Source organism: Myotis brandtii, unplaced genomic scaffold (assembly GCF_000412655.1).
Source record: "Myotis brandtii unplaced genomic scaffold, ASM41265v1 scaffold399, whole genome shotgun sequence".
Lineage (NCBI taxonomy): Eukaryota > Metazoa > Chordata > Mammalia > Chiroptera > Vespertilionidae > Myotis > Myotis brandtii.
In genome coordinates this window covers 4237315-4255577 of record NW_005365325.1, presented here as the reverse complement: position 1 = coordinate 4255577, position 18263 = coordinate 4237315, and the positions used below count along the sequence as shown (strand labels likewise).

The 18263-nt window shown below is 36.1% G+C and overlaps 1 protein-coding gene across 2 annotated transcripts in view; it reads left to right on the top strand.

Moving 5' to 3' along the window:
• The window catches only part of ANO3 (anoctamin 3), a 285060-nt gene that overhangs the window by 97178 nt on the left and 169619 nt on the right, over window positions 1-18263 (top strand). For both annotated transcript variants that reach the window (XM_014545226.1, XM_014545227.1), the window contains 2 exons: window positions 14640-14834; window positions 15860-15931. In XM_014545226.1, the coding sequence (XP_014400712.1) occupies window positions 14640-14834; window positions 15860-15931 (267 nt within the window). The remainder of the gene's footprint in view (window positions 1-14639; window positions 14835-15859; window positions 15932-18263) is intronic.

Sequence of the window (18263 nt, the reverse complement as noted above, 5' to 3'; positions counted from 1 at the left end):
GTTTTTTTGTTTTGTTTTTTCCCCAAAGCTCTTGCAAGGTCTATAACTTTCAATACCTGGGAAATTCTAATATTTTTTAATTTGTGATAAAATATTTTCTATACTGATTGTTAGATCCATTCACACATGGCTTGAAAACCCTCAGCAGAATGAGAATTAGAAAAGTCACAAAATCAGGGAACGTTTGAGGTGATCTGGTTCAATCTATAATAATAAAAGGGTAATATGCTAATTAGACCAGACAGCCAAACGACCTTCCAGACATCCTTCCAGACAACCTTCCGGACGAAGGCAGAGCTGTGAGGGCTGAGCCCCTTGCATGAATTTCATGCATCAGGCCTCTAGTAGTATTATAATTATGGGGAAATAGGCTCAAAAAAGATATACTGCCTGTTTGGATCATAACAGAGACTAGAACCCAGACCTTTTGACTCACAATTGCTTTTTTTCATCATGTAATACCCATAAAATCCATTTTCTAGACATTTCATTATACTATGTATCCTTACATATTATACTACTTCCTAAAAGCTCTCTCTTTGTACATGACTTATCTTTCTAGCTGATGTAGAATAGTAAATATTTTGTATATTACACATAGGTCTAGAAAGTCAGAAAACCCGCAAAACTTTTGGAATTAGAATGCTATCAATGATAACTTTGGCCAAGTAAGCAAAAGTGGTCAACATCTAAATCTCTCCTCAAAAACAGTAGTTAGAGCTGGAATGAAAAATAATTTTAATTGACTTCTGTATATTTTTATAACTTTCTATAGTTGTTAATCTGATAGATAGTAATCAATAATAATAAAAAACACCTCAAGTTTCTCATTCTCCTCAATTCATAGGACATTTAGGTGCAACTACTATCATGATGTTACAGATAAAGAAACTTGCATTATGCTGCCTCATGCTCATATAAGGACTGAGGAAGTTTCCAATTAATTGGCAATCCAGACTGTTCAATTCCATCAATTAACCCATAGAAAAATATTGAAAACCAAAGAAAGAGTGATATGGGTGTTTGTCAGACAGACCAGGGTCTCAATCTTGACCTTAATATCTGTGACCTTAGAAAAGATACATATTTACTCCAAATCTAAATTTCCTTAGTGCTAAAATGATGTCATAAATATTTTATTCTAAAACATGTGATGAAGAAGATCTGGCATATCTGGAATTGAAAGAAATCAAAACACTGAAATAGCAAAGGATCTGAAGATTACTCTGAGTTATTTGTTTCACGCAGTGGAAATGAAGTTCTCTGAAGACACATTGTAAAATGTTAAAATGTTTTTTTTTGTTCAGTTCCTTGTGGATTATAACACCTTCAGCTTGTCTCTTACCTTCTCTATTCCTTGGTTTGTTTTAGCTCTAAAATTGTGAAGAAAACCTGTTCTCTTTAATTTTTCTCAATCGTTATGAGGATGGGTAAAAAAGGCCCTTGAAAATAAAAGATGCTGTACAACAGTATTGTATTGCATAAGAAGCTTGTGATAAAGCCCTGCAGAATTCAATAAATATTTAGGAAAAGAGCACTCTAAAAATACCCTGGTGCAGTGCCAAGTGGAAGCTCTGACTTACAATCCATTAAGGAAGAATAAACCCATATTCACATTCTACTCAGGGTTCTGGGCACATTAACAGTTTGAAAAGCCAAATGGTGTTAAGTCATTTTTAAAACAATCTAGAGTGAGTTTGTGCAGGAAAATAAAGAAGTCTCAGACAGTGTATAATTGAGGGGATGGGCTTTGCATTTTCAAAAGACTCCTGAGAGTTTGGAGAGAAATGGAGGGAAAAGCTGGAAAGAGGTGAAATAAATTCCATGTGTATGGGCAATATTTTATGACTTAAAAAACATGACCCAAAGCAAATTTAACAAAAAGTTAATGTTTATCAACTATGAAATTTTACTTGACGGATGGATGTTCACTGTATTATACCCTATTATTTTTGTATACCTGATATAATTTATAATTGTAATTGATTTTCAAGTAAGATCATGTGTTGTATTGCATCATGGATGACTGTTATTGGGACTACGTGAAAGTGACTGGGTAAGGCATGAATGAAACATAAGTAAAGCTTTCATTGTCTGGTAGAGAGGTAGGGCTTCCTCAGAGAGCCAGGCAGGGCGTGCCCTGCAGAACCCCAGGGATGCTCTTCTTGTGGATTATCCTAAGACTTGTGTACCCTGATGTGTCCTATTCATCAGCCTTTGTAAGGAAAGATGAGAGAGAGAGGGGATCACAAATAACCAATGTGTCATTAGGAAACTGAAGTGAACTAATCAGAAAGGATTGGTTTCATGAATGTGGTGACTTTTGAGCTCAGTCTAGAAAGATGACTAGAATTTGGGTAGGTGGTGGGGTACAGGAGGGAGAGAGGCCATTCCAGGGAGATGGATTGGTAAAGGTGAAGTCATAGAGTTGAGAATGTAAGGTATGTGTACATTCCTCCAGCCCAGATATGTCCAATCCAGACAGTTACCTGGAAGAACTCGAAATCTGTAGAGGATAAACTGTGTCCAGACACTTTCTATGCTCTCCTCTGGAGCCCAGTTTTACCTTCTTCCATCCACCAGTCTCTTTCTGTGAGCTTCAGTGAGTCTTTTTGCACTAAAGGCTTAAAACTGTAGATATTACTTCCCTTAGGGTCATTTCCCTTTGAAAACAGGACCTTAGTGAAGGTGGTTTTAATGACAGAGCACCCTCACCAAAATAACCTTTCTAAAGCAACACCCCCTTCATTTAAGAGGCTTCAGTTCCCTCCCATAAAATACACTAAGAGTATAAAGTAAAATCACAGCATGACTTTCCGCCCCCTAATTATCTGCATCATTCAACCAAGTTCTCTCCTCTCCATGTGCTACAGCCACCCTTAGTGCCTGCACTTTCTATTGTCCTCCTGAGAGGCACTTAATGCTGCAGCCCAGGCCTCAGATGCAAATGGAGCTCAATTATAGGCTTCACCATTTACTAGCAGTTTTAATTTTAGGCAAATTATTTCCTCAGGGATTTTTGGTTCTTCATTTGCAAATGAGATAAAAAATAGTGTTCAGAGTGATTGTTATATTTAAATGAAGTGGATGTAAAGTGCTTAGATTTTCTAGAGATATCAAACTCTCAACAAGGTTATTTCCTTTTGTTGTCATTCATATTTGAATGGAGCCCTTTACTTTTGTAGATTTTTGAATGGATTCAGTCCTTCCCCTTTCTCTCCTGTCCTCATAACCCAAGCACATCATATATATGTTAATGGGATGACATCTATATATATAAAAGCCCAATATGCAAAGTGTCCCCTTGGGAGTTCGACCTACCAGGAGTTTGATCGCTCGCTATGACATGGTGCGGAATGGAGGAAGGCCCAGCCAGCAGCCAGCAGCTGCTAAGGACCCTACCTGTGCATGGATTTCGTGCACTGGGCCTCTAGTTGGTTAATAAGATTATATAGGTTTAATGGGTACAATTCTATAATATATCATCTGTATATTGCATTGTGTGCCCACCACCCTGAGTCAAATCTTCCATCACCAAATATTTGACCCCCTATTTTTAATGGGTTTACCTGACATGTTTTATTCTGCCCTTACCACCCTGGAAATAAGACATTCTTCTTAGTCTCTTCTTTTGTTTTTCTCCTCTTCATGGTATCAACTGCCTTCCTGGAATCTGAGACATGTTATATTGGCTTCTGGATTTAAATTATTTACTTCCTGTAGTCTGCAAAGGCCAAATGCATGATCAAACACATAATATTTAGGAAGGCTTAAAAAATGCATACAATTCTGCTAACCACATAGAGGTTGAATAACTTCCTTATCTTTATTGCTTTTGTACTTATTGCCACAATGACACCCTTGTGGTAAGGTCTATGTTTCTACAAATAGTAATCCTGCAAAGCAGATATTATTTTGCCTTTGTGCTCTTAATCTGGGGCATTAACCCAACAGTTAAAGAAACTTTAATATGCAAGGTCATCAGGAGAAGTAGTTTCTGCTTTTTACTGGTTATGAGCTTACAGTGGCTTGCTGGGGCACTTTCATAATCAAATCTTAATTCTTAGGAAGCACTCAACTGATCATGTATGCCAGCACAGACATAAGGCAAGTCCATGTGTACAGGGCATGAAAAAAATGACAGCATGCAAAAGGAAGAGATTATTCTGAAAAATACTCTAATTTATTTTTGGTGTTCTGAAAATGTAAAACAATTCTGAAAAACATTTTGAAACAAAAATCACTTATAACAAATTTTAGCATATTTATGTTGCATAATATATGGACCTTGACCAAGGAGATATGAGAGTTTTAAATATACTGTCAACATAAAAAAAATGTCCAAACCTGTAGAGATTTTTTTATGAGTTTATTTGAGCCAAATTGACAACAATTGCAGGGAAGCAAAATCTCAACAGATTGTGAAAATGCTCCAGAGAATGGCAGTTTTGCAGTTTACTAAATATACATTACAATCAAACGAGGAGATGTTGATAGGGGTAGAAATGGAATATTGGGGACCAGCTAGAATTGTAAGAAATATTAATCATGCTCTGTTAAACATGATTGTTTTGTTCTAATTAATGAAGGCACAATTCTAACAGACTGGGATTTGCACATGGGACTTGGGAGCTCACCTCCAAATGCATCCCATCCTCTCCATCCAAGAGCTGCCTATTATCATGGAAAGATTAACAACATTGTTGCAGAAACCAGACCCCAGTCCTTTTCCATATCCACAGGCCTTTGTAAATATCCAGGCTGCATTACCTGTAAACTGCCCACTTGGCATACCTTTTGCCTACTTCCCCATGTAATCTTTGTCCTTATACCCATTTAAGCAGCAGGTTTATGGTGGAGGGCAGAGCCAGTTTTTGTGGATGACCTGCTGCTCTCCCATACTGCCGGCAGTATTGGAATAAATGCTCATATATGATTCAACCCTATCTCTGCATAATTGGCTTAAGTAGTGACAGGCAGCATGGACCCATTGATTGTCCAATTATGATGTAAGGGGGATTACATGAAATCCACTGGTGTAGATTAGGGAGGTGGGAGAAAGCAAAGTAGGAAATCTCTGAGATTGGATAAAGAGTGAAAAGGAGACTAATACCTCTTTTACATTGATGGGTATAGGATACTTAACACTTAACATTTACAATACATAGAGATGGTATTTGGGGTAAAAGATAACAATGAGGGGTTCTGTGGTCTGGTGTTGTGGGTGTACTCTGAGGGTCGGTTAATCAGTTTGGCTCAGTGGATAGAGTGTCGGCCTACGGACTGAAAGGTCCTGGGTTCGATTCCGGTCAAGGGCATGTACCTTGGTTGCGGGCACATCCCCAGTGGGAGGTGTGCAGGAGGCAGCTGATCGATGTTTCTCTCTCATCGATGTTTCTAACTCTCTATCCCTCTCCCTTCCTCTCTGTAAAAAATCAACAAAAAATATTTTTTAAAAATGAGAAAATTTGGTGTTTCAGTAGTGAAGAAAGTGAAAAAGTATTTACAAACCATCAGTCTGTTAAGGGGCTTGTATCTAGACTATGCAAAGAATTATCATAACTTAACAATCTAAAAATGACTCATTTAAAAAATAGACAAATGATTTGAATATAAATTTATTCAAAGAATATATACAGATGGTTAATAAACACACGAAAAGATAACATAGTTACAAATATTTCCTTAAATTATAATTTAAATTTTTAAAATAGTTACAGAGATGGAAGTTATTGTGAAGATCTCATGGGATTTAAAGAAATACAAATCTGGATTGGAACAGCAGTTCAATGATTTCTGTGAACACTATACACTGAGCGAAACTGGCTAGGGCCTGTGAAGCTGTATTTTAAGGGGTATGACTGGCCCTTGGTGTACGAAATCTGCATAATGCTTCAAGTTGCCCCTTAAATGTAAAACACTGAGCATGCTACTATGCAGGAAATGAATAATCCTCTATGGTCCCTGACCTCAAGGGACCGAGTCCAATGGTAGAGTTATAGCTTGCTCACACAAATTATAATGCACTATTATTCATTAAACAGATTAAGTGCTATTAATATTCAGAAGAAAGAGACTTTACTTTTAAGGGCAGAATAAATAAAGATTATATAAATGCAGGGATATTTATGGATGCACTATTGGGTATATTAACCAACAGGAGCACAGAACCACATTCCTCTTTAATCTGAACTTAAAACCTGGTCCATTTTGCTCCTTATTTACCTCTAATGTCATCCATGGAGTCAGAAAAATCTCCCAATATTTCTGAAAATGAATGTTGTATGCAGTCACTACTGCTCCAGACGCCAGGAGTCCTTTTTTAAGAGATTCATCAGACAGAATATTTTACTTGTGTGCCTTCCAATGAGAATGGAAAGAACATTCTTAATTCACTCTACAATCCCATGGCAGCCATGAGCTATATTCACTCATCAGTGATGAGTCCTGCTTTGGCACTATGTTTCCAAGGTGCTCATAAAAATAGGAAGAGGAAATAAAAGTTGTGTCTGGTTGAATCACACGTATTTGCAAATTGTCATCCTCTCATCCAAGACTATCTTTACCATAGGTACTTTACTGAAGACATTCCTTCAATTTTTTAACTAAAGGTAATAATTAAATTGTATAATGTATTTTTTAATTACCTAACTAAGAATATTTCAAGGCAAATATGACATGCATTTTGGGGAAAACTATTATCTGAAGATGGCTTAAATGCAATTCCTAGAAGTTTTCTAATATTTGCAATTTCAGTATAATTACTGTCTATTTTGCAGGAAAATAAATATTTTAACCAGTTTAAATGTCATTTAAAATAAATACAATATGAAACTAACTTCTTACTTTAGGAAGAAGCACTATTGTCATATACTGTACTTATGTACCCCTTTCAAATCTTTAAATTGTTGTTGTTGTTATTTCCTTTAAAAACAGAACAAAGGGACTGAGTTGGTGGAGAGAATTTACACACAATGGCTCCAGCCCAAATCCTTTTACATTTACTGGCAGCTTTACAGTAGAAGAGGTTTAATTTGAAAAGAGATTAAAGTGGAGATGAAAATAAGCAGAAGCAATTTTGAAATAAAGGCCTCCAGACTTCTTTTAGAAACAGCATGACAAAAGTTAACTACTGAAGTTAACCATAGACAATTACAATATTGGAATTGAAATGGTCCAGAATTTGGAAAGTAATAGAAATTCAATGTTGGAGTAATCCCATGATTTGGGATTTTTTTTTCTTCTTAATAATGTGCAGTACACTTCCTCAGAATTGTTGATCACTATTATGGTCCAGCCAATTTGTTTTGATTTGGGGAAAATTGTTTATGATTTAGAGGAGTGGTTTCTTTCATTCTGAAACCACACGTCTAACCCCACTATACACATTTGTGCTCATAAAGAAGAAGCCACAGGTAACAAGGCAGAGCCAGACTGATTTTAACTGGACAATCAATGGGTCCATGCTGCCTGTCACTACTTGAGCCAATTAAGCAGAGACAGGGTTGAATCATTACGAGCATTTATTCTAATACTGCCGGCAGTATGGGAGAGCTGCAGGTCATCCACAAAAATCTGCTCTGTACCCCACCATAAGCCAGCTGCTTATATTGGGTAGAAGGACAAAGATCAGATGGGAAAGTAGGCAAAAGGTATGTCAAATGGGCAGTTTACAGGTAATGGGGGCTGGAGATTTGCAAAGGTCTGCAAGTATGCAAAGGCTGGGGGTCTTCAAAGGGCTAATGATATGCAAAGGGCTGGGAATCTTCAAAGGGCTGGCAATTCCGGTTTCTGAAACAAGGTTGTTAATCTTTCCAAGATAATAGGCAGCTCCAAATGGGAAGGATGGGCTGCATTTCCAAGTGAGCTCCCAGCCAGGTTAGAATGTGCCTTCTTTAATCAGAATGAAACAATCACGATTAACAGAGCATGATTAATATTTCTTACAATTTTAGCTGGTCCCCAATATTCTATTTCTGCCCCTATCAGGACCAAATAATATTTGGGGTAGGCAATTTTAGAGAGACGTGTGTGTGTGTGTGTGTGTGTGTGTGTTTGGAAGTCATACAAGTTACTTTAAGGCCTTTATATTTCCAGGTCTACTTAGAATCTCTTTAGAAGCTCTTGGGTATTCCTAGAACTGTGCTAAGGCCACTGTACCAGTTGGTATATGGAAACATACCATAGGCTTGATCTGATAGGAATTTCTAGAAGATCTTATTCCTTCTTAACTTATTCATTTACATAACAGTGTGTACTCAGAAAGGCCTTGTGGAGCCTAACTGAAGATGCTACACTCAGAGTTTCTGTGCTGTACCCAGAACTCGGTTTGTGACCTACACTGAATTCAGAGTCATCTGTTTGACCACTGCTGCCTCTTTGACTGCAAAGGGCCTGTAATCCAGTCACTGAGCTAAACAGAAAGAAACTTTCACTGAATATGTATATCTGAATCAGGAATGATGGGTATAGCTTCTGCTAAAGGAGACAGAACAGCTAGTAGACTCCTTTTGAATTTGTTCAACTTTGCATTTCTTTACTTTTCATTGTTCTCATTGCAAAAAGTGGCTCTTCTTTATCCACCAGCTCATTTTCTTTCCAAGGAATAGAAAAGAAAATTCTAGGGCATTTTTTGTTCCTTTGTGTGGCACTTTGGAAGAAAACCTATCAAGGACTAGTGATTACTTGGAAAACAGTGAAATAAAGGCACATGTTCTCTTTTTCTTTATCTTTGAACTGGATGTTAAATCTCTGCACAACGTGAGTGACTTTGAAGTCATTCTTTTCTACAATGTCAGTCTGTCAATTTTGAATACATTATTCATTCTATGGTGACAAGATTAGAACATTTATAATCAGGTAGCTTTTAAAAGAAAATTAGGAGGCGATGAAACTCCCTGGAGGTTTTTGACATTAGACTTTGACTGAATTAAATGACTTATTCTAATATTTCCTTCTGTTATAATGATTAAAGTGCTCAGCATTGATTTTATGTAGGTTAGCAATTGTTTTCTTATTGATTTCCATTTTATGTAGCAACTGCCCTTGCCCTAGTTACTGTAATAATATCTTGATAAGATTATTCAAACTAGTTTTCTTATATAAAAATATGTATAGATGTGTATAAAAACTTTTTTGTTATCCCTAAGACATTATTTGAATGATCTTATGTCTCTTCAGTAGATAAGTTCCAATAATGCTGCTGAACTAGACAAATATTGTGAGCATAGAACTCCTGAAGATTTGTAAGAATTTCTTGTGTTAAAACAAAGATTTAGTTGAGACCCAGGAGATGTATTTTCAAATCTTAACTATTTCTTGCATGAGAAAGAAATGTAGAGAAGACACATTCTGGCAAAATAACAGCGTTTTGTTGTTTGGGTCTTATCTAACTAGGGCCTTGGCTGAAAAATTCTAGGTGAAAGTATTGGCTCCGCTGAACTGGGCTCTGCTTGAATGGAACAAAAGTATCCATTTCCTAAAAGCTTACCAGAGCCTTTTTACCTTGGAAATGGAATATAGTGTTGCAGATAAGCTGCCAGGCAGTGCAGGAGATTAATCAGTCGGGCACTCAGAGGGCATTCAGAAAAGTAGCCTTTATTGCAGATGCACTAGTGCTGTGACTCAGGGGAGTCAGTCTCCAAATCCTGAGTGATGAATATGGACGAAGTTTTCCCTTTATACCCTTAGTTTCTTTGTCCCCCACATATGGATCAGGCTTCCAGACTTTTCGTGGGCTTTGCAGCCCGCCCCCCCCCGTGAGTTGGGATAGGGGAAGTGAGATTCCACTCAGAGTCTTGGCCTGTCTGGTGCCAGCACTGCCAACCCCCTCTGGGGGTTGTATATGGTTCATGGTTGATGGCTTCTGTAAAATGGAAGTATTCCGGGAAACAGGTTCTGTAAGGCAGGACAGGCATCACAGATAAGAATGGAGTTAATTATCGGCTAGCCAGAGTGTGCGTCAGAATGCAGGTTACTGGCACAGATTCAGATAGCTACCCCCACCCCAATGTCTTATTTTCCCTTTCAATAGGAAGAGAAAGGCTTTGTGGTTGCCCTGGAGACCATCAAAATACTTCTTGCATATCTGTGAAAGACAGGTGCTATGTAGTAAGAGGAACATAGCTTGGAGATCCCATGGTCTTGAGTTCAGTTCATAGGTTTGTCAGTAATGGGGCTGAATGTCCTTAAGTTAGTTAACTTTAGTTTTCTTACTGTTAAATAGTCATAATTAAAGCTTTGTTTGTGAGAATTAAATATATCAAATATCACCTAGCAATGAAAGGTTGGTTCAGCACTCAAAAATCAATTATTATAATTTACCACACTAACAGAGTTGATAAGAAAACTACATAGTATATCACTAGAGGCAGAAAAAAAAACATTCAACACCCATCATGATAAAACCTTTAGTAACCTAAGAATAGAAAGAAAATTTATCCATATGACATAGGGCATTTGTAACATCATCTTCATCATGAGAGAATGTTTCCCTCTAAAATCAGGAACTAGGAAGGACTGATCTCACCACTCCTACTCAATACTGTATTGGAAATCCTAGAATATTAAATGAAGATAGAAAAAGAAATAAAAGGTATTAAATTAAACAGTAAGAAATTATGCTACCTTTCTTTGCAGACAATATGATAGTTTATGTAGAAAATATCAAAGAATCTACAAAACTGTTCCTGGAACTGATAAACTGTTTGCAAGTTCACTTATTATAATATCAATAAACAAAAATCAATTGCATTTCATTTGTGAGTGTTTATTTGCATACTGTATGTAACTTAGAAAACAGGAAACAAAGATAAAAGTAAACATGAGGGCACTTATGTCATCTTCAGGACCTTCAAAATGTATTTTCACCAATTTACAAACCTCTTCATAATGTTGTGCCTTTCTTACAGTATCCTGTCTCCCATTAAACTTAGAGCTTTTCTTATTAATCCTAATATATTTTTAATTATATGAGATAAACTTTGATTTTGCTAGTTACTTATTTAAAGGCTGAATGTGTTTTAGGTACCTTTGCCTCCTGCATAGAGTCATGTACATAGCAAGCAAACTCAAAAGTATTTTAACATCATGTTGCTTTTCCCACATTAATTTATAAGCATCTTAGAATACTTACAGTTTTTGACCAAAACATTTAGTTTTATTCTCTAGTGGTAAAAAACAAACACACACACACACACACACACACACACAAAAGAGTGTGTATGTGGCTTTCTGCATCCAAAGATTATGCTGAAAGCTCCATTGCAGTTATACATCTTTCATGTGTAGTGGATAATCTCTGTCTGTCCCTCCAAATCAGGTATCTATGGACCCCAACAACCAGGGGTTTACAGGACCTCTAGCCACTGTTTAAATTGAACCAGTGGGAGACAGCAACAGCAGACCAGAAGTTGACAAAAGAGAAGTTGGGGTATTTTATTTCCCTGGCTCCCTCCATGCCAGTCTGTGGTTTGGCAGTGGCTACATTCCTCTAAGCACATAGGTGCTGTAATTGTCTTTTGTTTCCCTCACCTGAGGCGATATATCGGCAAAAATATTGCTACCAGAAATGACCAAGATTTTACTGCCTATGTTTTCTTCTAGAATGTTTATGGTTTTTAGTTTAACATTAAGACTTTAATCAATTTTTAGTTTATTCTTGTGTATGGTATAAGAAAGTGATCTAGTTTCATTTTTTTCAACGTATCTCTCCAATTTCCCTCATACCATTTATTTAATAGACTAATTTTACTCCATTGTATGTTCTTGTTTCCTCTGTCAAATATTAATTTACCATGAAGGCATGGGCTTTTTTTCTGGGCTTTCTATTCTGTTCCATTGATCTTTATGTCTGTTTATTTTTTTTAATGCAAGAATAGTGCTGTTTTGATTAATATGGCCTTGTAGTATATTTTGATATCAGGAAGCTTGTTTCCTCCAATTTTGTTCTTCTTTCTCAAGATTGAGGTGGCTATTTGGGGTCTTTTGTACTTCATATAAAATTTTGGAATATTTTTTCCAGATCTGTAAAATACACCATTGGTATCTTAAGAGGCATTGCATTGAATCTATAGATTGCTTTGGGTAGTATGGACCTTATAATGTTATTAATTCTTCCTATCTATGAATAGGGTATTTGTTTCCACTTATTTGTATTTTCTTTAGTGTCTTATAATTTTTTGAGTACAGGTCTTTTACATCCATGGTTAAAATTATTCCAAGGCTGTTTCTTATGTATTTGTAAGTGAGGATTGGTGTATTAGTTTCTCTTTATGATAGTGTATAATTGATGTACAGAAATGCAACTTATTTCTGGATATTTATTTTGTATCCTGCTACATAATTGAATTCATGTATCAGTTCTAGAAGTTTTTGGTAAAATCTTTAGCGTTCTCTATATACAGTATCATGAATAGCAATCTTTTCTCTTTTGATGTATTATGTGAATGCATTTTTAGAAAATATATTTTTTGCAATTATACCTCTCAGATCTTTTGTATACCCAAGTGAAATCATCATTTTATTAAATTCTCTGAGTATTTATGAAGTGCTCTTAGAACAGCTGGAAGTGGTACTAATTGTTCTTTAGAAAAATCTGTTCTAAATATAGGGGATGACACATTTTCTGTCAGTTCTACAGTTTTATCTTTGAACTCAAGAACTGCATATTCTTGCCCATCCTAACGTTACCGTGATCTGCTTTCTAGTTATTAGCTTTAAATGGGTAGATATCAAGTATTATTTAACGGTACCATGTAAAGCCATATAAGAAGAGAAATGGAACTTTGGAATATAGAAGAAAAAAGGCTGAATTTGCTCTGGGGAAGTTAATGTTAATCACACCAAGCAAAGAACAGAACTGCTGGTTATGCCAAGCAGAATGTGATGGCAGTTGATGGGGAACTTGGAAAAGGAACTTGTACTCTTTTGAACACAGGATATCTGACTTTCAGTCTAATGATCAGTATAATATCTTTGGAAACAATAGTCCAGAAGATGAGAAAACTGCAGTTGCATTAATGAGATTTCATCTTCAACATTATGTTCTCAATTTTCTTTGTGTTCATTTGACAACTATTTTAGCATTTATGTGTTTATGAAGAATTTTCTACAGAATTTTTTCCTGTGTATACATTCCTTTGAAGAAAATGTGTTAAACCCAATGATTATAAGTAGTAAAAACTCAGGAGAAGAAATATGCCCAAAAGAATCAGTTCAGATGACCTTCACTGATAAGACTACACCGATACCACCATCTGGATTAGAAGTTCCTCTCAGATGATTTTGTAATGGCCTATGCATATTTTTTTTAATGGCTTTTAATATAAAGGTCTGCTTTTATGTATCTGTTTCCCCTCTGAGTGAGCACCATTTTACTCCCAATACTGAGTTAAGGCCTGGCTCAGAGAAAGAACTCAAAATTTTTTTGAAATTATTAAATAAATAATGGAAAACTGAATGAATAAAACGTAATATTAAAATATTGATTGATATTCATTTTGTGTAACTCAGTTACACACATTGTTACCTCATAGCAAATTATTATTCATATCTGTTATTTTATAGGGCAGTTTAAAATAGAAGAAATACAGTTTGATAGATGGTGGGTAGACATTTCCTGTTGATCGGTAACAAGCAGCACGTATTCTTTTTCATCAAATATATTCCACAGTTCACCCACATTACAGCTATAGAATTATCAGAGGCGCTGAGGTTTGCTTTAGCTCCGTGGTCTCTATTTTCAGAGCACTCTGCTTAAAATTTGTGTGATATTTATACCAAGACAAACAATAGTAACAAACCATCTGAGGTTGGGGTTCATGAGGAGCCATGAGGTTTTCTGGAAAGTTCATAGGCTTTGGAATCCAATAGCTGTAGCTTTAACACGCAGTTCTGTCAGTTGCTAGATTCATATCCTTTAATAAGTAAATTTCTTATCCATTCCCTATTTCATTTCCCATCTGAGGTGAGCTTTCTTTGCTGTAGTATACAATTATTGGGCTTCTCCTTATGGAGTCAGAGTCCTGTGGAGTGGCATTCTTCTAGCAAATCAGCTCTCTCTGCATGAGGGGAGGGGAGGGACTGTCACACTGAGCACAGGAATGCTCTCTCTTGACTTCTACCTGCTGCCCAGTTTTTGTACTACACCATGCTAATCCAGCTTCTTCATTACCATTAGTCACCATTGATGTGGGTGCATGTGTTTAAGGGAGGCTAGGGAGGATTTAGAAAGACGGGCTCTGAGTGTTAAAGGTAATTTTAATGTTTATGAATTAGGTTTTATTTATTTTCTGCTTGAAAACCTAAATGGTTAGTTAGATTTACCCAAAGACTATCCAAATCATTGTTCTCATAACTCCCTAAGTGAACTTCAACATTCATTTCTTTTATACAGAACCTTTAAGCATGGTGAAAGGCTAAACTGAACGAGGAACCGTTTATTTCTCAGAACTATTTGACAAAAACCTCTAAACATTTTGCCTGGCAAAATACAAACAAAACTAATTCAATTCATTCTCATTCCTAAATGGTGTTATTTCAAAGTCCTTTCCAGAAGCAGCCTTCACAAGAATTGAAATTACTTGTTGACCTCTTCCAATCATTTCTTGTTGCTAACACTCGCCTACTTGGATTTTTAGGTATGAATATAAGCAAGAGTGAGATAGCAAAAGAAACTCCCTTAAAACCTTCTCGGAGGTCGCTGCCTTGCCTGGCCCAGAGCTTTGCCTACTCAAAGAGCCTGAGCCAGTCCACCTCACTCTTCCATTCCATTGAGAGTGAACCTCAGGCTCACACTTCTGTGACCTCAATCTCCGCTGACAAAGCAGAGCAAGGTGAGCTCTATTTTCTTGTTCAAATTGTGAAGACTATGTTATTTCCCCCCCAAAACCATCTATTTTTTCATTTCTTCATCCATTTCACTAGTATTTATAAAGCTCTTTAGGAGGAGGCTGGCATAGGAAGAACAGTACCCCATGCCAGTTAGAGGAAAGGCCTTTGTTAGCCAGATGTGTTTTCAATTCTGTTTTGCCTTGAAGGTAACCAACCCCATGCAAACCTAGTCCTAGTCCTTGCTATTTGCAGGGAAAGACAGACCAGCTCATCTGAATTGTTGGCTCATTACCATTCCTGGTGAAAATTTATAAACAGAAAACAGAAATTGAGTAGAGTATGTCATCAATAATGAATTTAATTTTCTAAAAAGACCAAAGACTTTAAATAATATTGACAATAAGCAGTGAGGATCTGGTTGTATGAACATGTGGTTGGACAAGTGTTGCCAACCAAATGTTGGCACTGAAGCCTTACATAATAGAAGGGCTGAAATATAGGGAAGCGCCAGCCAGATGCCACATTAAACAGGCTTTGTGGCTGCCCTTTCTACACATAGATCTGCCTGTCTGAGGCACACCATTATATTCACAGGAGTCAGGAGTCAAAATAAAACCAGGCTACCATGTTCTTCAGTGGGTAGGGTGTATTTTTATTTTCCCATCCCTTTCTAAAAGGCTTGTGTCTTATTAGACTGTATTTCCTTATAATTTCTTAGGGTTGCTTCTTCCTTTGGATAACTTGCAAATACCAAGATTATATTTTCAATAATACTGTGAAATCACTATCTATTAATAAATGGTCTTCTTACAATCCATGTCCAATAAGGAAAAAGGCTAATTGTTCAGAGGATAAATGTATTATAAACTATAGTACAGATGTTTGTTTCCCTTACTGAGTGAAATTTTACCTAATTTTAGCTCAGTAACTAAAAATTATTTATGTTTGGCTATCATCAGATATCAGTCACTGTGGTCATTTTTTTAAAACTGTTACTGTGTTTTAATTTCTCAAATTTTTTTTTCAGTTAACCCTGAGGAAGATAAAAAAGACTCTGTACTTAAATGCTCTTTTGCTGACCTCAGTGATTTTTGCTTAGGTGAGTTGATTGCTAATATTTCCTTTATCTTTCCCCCCTCTCTAAGGTAAGCTGTCTTCTTCAAACCTAGAACATTATTTATATTTTTAGAAAAAAATGTTTGTGTTTGGTCCTTAATATTTTGTTGGGTATGTGGAATATTCTGAGGTTAAATTACTAAGGTGTTTTATATGCAGTGTGACAGTCAAATAATATTTGAAAACTTGTAATGAACAACAATCCTATAAGTGAAAAAATAATAAATGTTTTCTGCTATTATTCATTGGAAAATTTCTTGAAAGATTCTATGAATGAGTACATTTATATTACTATGTCTAGCATTATCCGTTGTTGATTTTTCTCTTGTGCTAGATGAAGGTTTAGCTCATTTGTATAACCTTTTAATTTTTCATAGTTATATTGCCATTTTAAATTTAAACCTCTCTACTGACTAAATTTGTAACTTTAAATAGTATATTTGCACCTTTACATCATACTCTATCACATTTCAACACTCTATCTTAACTCCTCACTTGGCATATACATTACAACTGTAAAAAGAATGCTTTCTGCAGATGCAATATCACTTCCTTTGCTACAGTGCCAAGCTACCAGCACCTCTGTCTTCTTTTGAGTATTCCTAGAATCAAGGTCAAATAGATTCCTCTATCCAACTGTCCATCAAATAGTCAAAATCACACAACATTATACTTACTTCATTGTTTATACCATAAGCTTTTGATAGTTTTATTTTCCTAGATTATGTGATATTTTGTCTCCTTGGGAGAACAAAATACATCTTTTTCTAAATACTTTTATCATGTTTCAGTTTCTTGTGTTTATATATTTCATCTCATTCCTTTTTAAGAAATTCTTGGTTCCACTGATGTTTCATTGGACTACTGAATAATTCCAGTTTCTAATGTCACACTTATTCTTTGTTAGTTTCCATTCTTGTTTTATTTTTTTCAGGGTAAATCCTTAAACAACTACCTTTGAAAGTTGATTAATGTGAAAATTTCCTAAGTTATTGTATATCTGAAATGACTTCAGTTTGCTCTTACTATTGGTTGGTATTTGTTTGGTCATAAAATTTTAGATTAAAATTATTTTTCTTGAATTTGGAGACTAATTCACTGTCATCTAACTTCTGTTGTTACTGCTGTCTGATTCATATTACTTTGCAATTGATATTTTTTCCTCTCTGCACATTTTTATCATATATATATACATATATATACACTATATATACATATATAGTGTATATATATGTATATATATGATATATATATATATATATATACACACATATACATATATCCTATATAATAAAAGACTAATATGCAAATTGACCAAATGGTAGAATGACCAGTGGAATGACCGGTCGCTATGATGCACACTGACCACCAGAGGGCAGGTGCTCAATGCAGGAGCTGCCCCCAGCCCACAGGTCCCAGGCCAGCCAAGGCAGGGGCCAGCAAGGGCCCCCCTGATTGCCCTGCCAGTCGCCCCACAGATCGGCCCTGATCACCAGCCAGGCCTAGGGACCCTACCTTTTTTTTTATGCACAAATTTTGTGCATCGGGCCTCTAGTATACATATAATTTATTTCAGAGAGGAAGGGAGAGGGAGAGAGAGAGATAGAAACAGAGAGAAAGAGAATCATTGATCAGCTGCCTCTTACATGCTCCCTACTGGGGTTGAACCTGCAACCGGGGCATGTGCCCTGACCTGGAATCAAAAGTCAATGCTCAACCACTGAGCCACACCAGCTGGGCTGTCTTTACTTTTTGTGTTATAAAAGTCTACAACCTAATGTTTAAGTGTATGTGTGTGTGCACATTTGTGTTTTAATTCAACCTGCCCTAGAGATTGTAGTTCTTTTAGTTTGTCTCCTACCTTCTTTCAACTTCTGTATAATTTTTCCACAATTTATGACCATTTGTTTGTTTCTTCCTCTCTTTCTGGAAGTCCAATTAAAAGTTAAACATTTTCTTTTATCTTGTGGTCTTGACTTCTGTCTTGGTTCTGGGAGATTCCCTAAATCTTTCTTCCAAATGTCTTTTCATCTGTGTATATATAGGTGGGGATAAAATAATTTTGTTATTTAATTTCCAAGAGTTTTTTTTATTCTTAGAATGGAACATTTTCAGAGCATGCTATCTTATTTTTTAAATACAACATCCCTAATCTCTCTAGTACAGGGGTGGGCAAACTTTTTGACTCGAGGGCCACAATGGGTTCTTAAACTGGACCGGAGGGCCAGAACAAAAGCATGGATGGAGTGTTTGTGTGAACTAATATAAATTCAAAGTAAACATCATTACATAAAAGGGTACGGTCTTTTTTTTTT